Source organism: Scylla paramamosain, chromosome 17 (assembly GCF_035594125.1).
Source record: "Scylla paramamosain isolate STU-SP2022 chromosome 17, ASM3559412v1, whole genome shotgun sequence".
NCBI classification, from domain to species: domain Eukaryota; kingdom Metazoa; phylum Arthropoda; class Malacostraca; order Decapoda; family Portunidae; genus Scylla; species Scylla paramamosain.
In genome coordinates, this window is record NC_087167.1 from 17135001 (window position 1) to 17140000 (window position 5000).

General features: G+C 46.1%; 1 protein-coding gene across 1 annotated transcript in view; it reads left to right on the forward strand.

Annotated features, from left to right (window-relative positions):
• LOC135108523 (histone-lysine N-methyltransferase 2D-like) overlaps window positions 1-5000 on the forward strand; it is a 52864-nt gene that overhangs the window by 309 nt on the left and 47555 nt on the right. The window contains exon 1 of the mRNA XM_064019627.1: window positions 1-279. This exon is cut by the window's left edge and continues 309 nt beyond it. Coding sequence (XP_063875697.1) covers window positions 1-279 — 279 coding nt within the window. The remainder of the gene's footprint in view (window positions 280-5000) is intronic.

Sequence of the window (5000 nt, forward strand, 5' to 3'; positions counted from 1 at the left end):
AGCAGCAACAACAACAACAACAACAACAACAACAACAACAACGGCCGCATCATCACCTGCATCATCAACAGCAGCATCTACCTCAGCAGCAACAGCTACAGCTGCAGCAACAACTACAGCAGCAACACCGACAGTTGTTAAAACAGGCGCGATCACAGCCGGCGGAAGCGGGGTCCTCGCGAGGCCACCATTCCCAGCCCAGCAGCTCCTCGTCGTCCTCCTCGTCCTCGATCAGCCTCCTCTCCTCGCCGCAACCTTCTCCCCACACGCCCGCGACAGGTGAGAGCCGACCGCCTACCCTGACACCCCTGCCCCCCGCCGCTGCCGACGGGATTATAGTACTGCAGACGGGGGCGGGATGCTACGGCAGTGAGGAATACTCCCTTTGTGTGTGTGTGTGTGTGTGTGTGTGTGTGTGTGTGTGTGTGTGTGTGTGTACCCACAAAGTGCCTGCTGCTGCCTGGGACCCTGCTCTCATGCACACACACGGAGAAGTGGTGTTGTCATGACGCAGCAACCACCACCACTGCCGCTCACCTGCCTCACCGCCACCACCAGCACCATCTCGCCCCTTACCCGACCGCTAGAGGAAGCTGTGACGGCACCTTATTTTTACGCTGCACTCAGTCAGTCACTGAGTTCACTACTGCGCCATTATAATTGTTCCCATGCAAGCGTGAAGACTTCGGCCTTCCCTTTCCCCTCGCCTCGTCTCTATTCTTTCCTCGATCCCCCCTCCTCCACTGCTGTCGTCGTCGCTAAGCCCAGCCTGCCTCGTAGTCCTCCCTATTCCCCTTGTCCTGGCCCCCTTCTCCTCTCACAAGTTTCGTATCACGCCAGCTCGGTCGTAAAGTGTGAAATGGCCGCTCGTCTGACCTTACTGTGGCGCCAACTCTGCGTTACGGGCTTACCACACTTCACTATTTTTCCTCATCACGCCTCCAGCTGCGTCTCTTCCGTAAGCGCTCGAATTATGTCATTGTGTTTGTGTATTGTTGTTGGGGAGGGTGGGACAGTCAGTAAGTCAGACAGGCAAGTTGTGGGGAGAGCCTGGCAGTGTTGCTGCCATCATCATTATTATAATGTTAGGATTGTAACTTGAATTCATAATTATTCTTTGTTAAAAAATAAAATAAATAAATAAATAAGGTATTGTGGCGTCTGAAAATAATTTGCAAGATATTTACCTATTCGCGGTACTTTCAAAATGGAATTCAAACTTTTTGAATGACATTACTCTGCTTATTTTAGTCAGTCACTACTATCATCCTTATCACAGAGCACATGCGACAACCCCGAATGAATGTAGGTTAAGTTTTGGCGACGTGTCCGATGTAAGGTTAAAATGGGGCTTGGTGGTGGTGGTGTTGGCAGGCGGATAGGTACTATGATGGCCTTGAACAGTGTGTGGCGGCGGCGGCGGTGGTGGCGACTCAGTCATCTTCCTTCGCCCCCAGTCAGTGATCGGCATGTTTTCAGCAGCTGACGAGGATTCCCTGCCACCCTTTTCCGCAGGTGCTGTGTGCATGTGCGTATGATTGTGTACATATGTGTGCGCGCCGCTGTTCACATGGAATAGAGTCAGAAACCCATGTGATAGTGAGAATTTAGTGTGTATATGTGTGGCTATGTGCGCGTTGCAACATGGCGCCGCCGACCTATTCTACGCGTGGGTACGGAGACTTAATAGGTTGGTTGGTGTGGGAGTAATGGAGGCGTGTGGGCGTGCTGTGGGCGTGAGGGGTCACCGCGGCATCATGTCCGGCACATGTTCAAGCATTACAGGTGCGTTAGTTTGAAAATATAAGCGTTACACGTGATTTTGTTTACGGTGCAAGATGATTGGCCCTTGGCGGGAGTGCTGGAGGGAGGGGGAGCAGCGGGTGCCAGACACTGCTAGATCCTACTACATTATTTACCGCCAACCTGTCCCCCAGCACCCAGGGGAAGACCTGCAACCTCGGGGATGCATGGCAAGCTGTGCTCTGGCGAATGTTGGCACCCAGGCAGAGTGTTGTATTTTTAGACATTTGAAGGGGATGTAACATATTTTTTAAGCATATCGTCAACGGAGGGATGGCGGGAGGGCGGCAGCTCTCCCCCATATTATGTAACTGCGCAGTTCCGACGTTGCCGCTTCTCACTGCTCTCCCTCCCTTCCTCTCTTCCCTCCCTCCCTCTTTACCAAGTTCCCTCACCTCTTGCTGGCGTCGACACCTACACACGCACACACACACACACATACACAGTGCCTTAGCAGGACCTTGTATGGGTGATCAATAAGCATAGCGTGCCGTGACCTTGGGATGGCAGGGGAAGGAGGGAGGAAGAGGGAGGAGGGTTGCCCATAGAAGCAGCCCACAAGGAAGTGAGTGGCTAGAGGGTGGAGGGAGGGGAAGGACTAGTTCTTGTTGGACCACTGTTGTCTGAAACTTAAAATGCCATTTTTTTTTTTTTTTGTATTAGGATGTTAACATTCTCTCTCTCTCTCTCTCTCTCTCTCTCTCTCTCTCTCTCTCTCTCTCTCTCTCTCTCTCTCTCTCTCTCTCTCTCTCTCTCTCTCATATTACTCTTGTTTTCGTGTGGATGTCAAGTGTTTCTATCTTGTGTGTGTTTTTTTTTAATTGCTTTAATAATAGTGCATTGTGTCACTGATAAACCTTGTGTGTGTGTGTGTGTGTGTGTGTGTGTGTGTGTGTGTGTCAGTACTGTCGATCGAGACGAGAAGAGGTTAGGGTTGGGGAGGGAGACCTTGACACACACTGGTTAGGCCTACTGTCAGACAGTTGCACACGCGGTGACTTACGAACTTTTTTTTATATATTTTGAGAGAGAGAGAGAGAGAGAGAGAGAGAGAGAGAGAGAGAGAGAGAGAGAGAGAGAGAGAGAGAGAGAGAGAGGCATTTTTATAATAGTTGACAGTTGTTGGACTTAAAGGAAGAAAGTGAAGTCATGACAAACTCGTGCAACACACTCAGCCAGACATGCAGACGAATACAAGACGGAAGGGACGAGGGAGTGGTGAGTGAGTAATCAGTTTGAGTTTATTGATTAAAAAAAAAAAAGTTGAACTGAAATAGAAGAGCAGATTAGTCATCGTTATTGTTGTAGTAGTTTTGTTACATTATTAATATTATTATTATTATTATTATTATTATTATTATTATTATTATTATTATTATTATTATTATTATTATTATTATTGTGTTACGGCTGCTGCTCTCTCTCTCTCTCTCTCTCTCTCTCTCTCTCTCTCTCTCTCTCTCTCTCTCTCTCTCTCTCTCTCTCTCTCTCTCTCTCTCTCATGGTACAAAAGGAAAAAAGGCAGGGGCTGACTTTTTAAGATTTATTAATTTGGTCACGAAAGTGGTCTCTCTCTCTCTCTCTCTCTCTCTCTCTCTCTCTCTCTCTCTCTCTCTCTCTCTCTCTCTCTCTCTCTCTCTCTCTCTCGATACCATATTCACTTTGACATTCTTGACTATTTTCTATCATGACCATAAATAAGAAAAAAAATACACCCATATCTTCCTTCCATCCTTCCTTCCTTTTACATTAATTTTACACTACCAGTTGCAAATTCTCTCTCTCTCTCTCTCTCTCTCTCTCTCTCTCTCTCTCTCTCTCTCTCTCTCTCTCTCTCTCTCTCTCTCTCTCTCTCTCTCTCGTGCGCGCGCGCTCTCGCTAGCATACCGCTTTGTCATCCAATAGGTTAAGTTATTAATACCCTCACTTATATGACACGATCGACTTCAGCGGAGACTGACGCCGGAGCAAGCCCGCGGAAATAGCCCTATCTCACCCTTTCCCGCTGTGTGCTCTCCACGATTCTGAATCACTGGACCCATATATATATATATATATATATATATATATATATATATATATATATATATATATATATATATATATATATATATATATATATATATATATATATATATTGTGTACTTATTTATTTGGAGGTTTAGAACGCTAGCCCTTCCTTGATGATTCATGTAGAGTGCTGTGGTAATTCGGGGAACGAATGGCTACGGTTCTGTGCTGAAGACGGACTGGTTATCTGCAGCTACGTCGCCGTTGAAGGTCGAATGCTGGGGATGTGAGGAATGGTTATCCTCACTCGGTCTTCGTTACTTTTTCTCTCTTACAAGTAAATTATAGCCATAGGTTCTCTCTTAAGTCCTTAATGTTCGTCATTTTTTCACTGCTATAATTACAGTATCCTCCTAAGATTATTTTTTCTTTATTATCCGTTTTTTTTTTTTTTTCCCTGGCATACCTTATAATCTTAAATCTCTCTCTCTCTCTCTCTCTCTCTCTCTCTCTCTCTCTCTCTCTCTCTCTCTCTCTCTCTCTCTCTCTCTCTCTCTCTCTCTCTCTCTCTCTCTCTCTCTCTCTCTCTCTCTCTCTCTCTCTCATTGTATATCGTGTGCATATTTTTTTGCATTCCGTTCTATATTTCATTCGCATATCTATTATATTTATTATTATATAAGGTACTGAACTATTTTCTGTAATTTTCCTACATTTATTTTATACTTTTATAAGTTTTCTTGGTTCCCTTTTTATTGTTATTTTTTCCCCTCCATCTTCTTTGCCATGCATGGGGTGGAAATGGGCTTATGAAGGACATGTAATGACGGGTTTGCGTGACATGGGGGAGAGAGAGAGAGAGAGAGAGAGAGAGAGAGAGAGAGAGAGAGAGAGAGAGAGAGAGAGAGAGAGAGAGAGAATTAATTGAGTGTGATAAACTGACAGAGACCAACACACACACACACACACACACACACACACACACACACACACACACACACACACACACATACAGAGAGAGAGAGAGAGAGAGAGAGAGAGAGAGAGAGAGAGAGAGAGAGAGAGAGAGAGAGAAATAACATCGTCACCATTACGCACGGAACGGGTGACGGGGCTCTATTGGCTACAGGAAGTAAACAAAGCACGTGATTGGCTGTCCTTGTCCATAGGCGTGACGTCACTGAAGG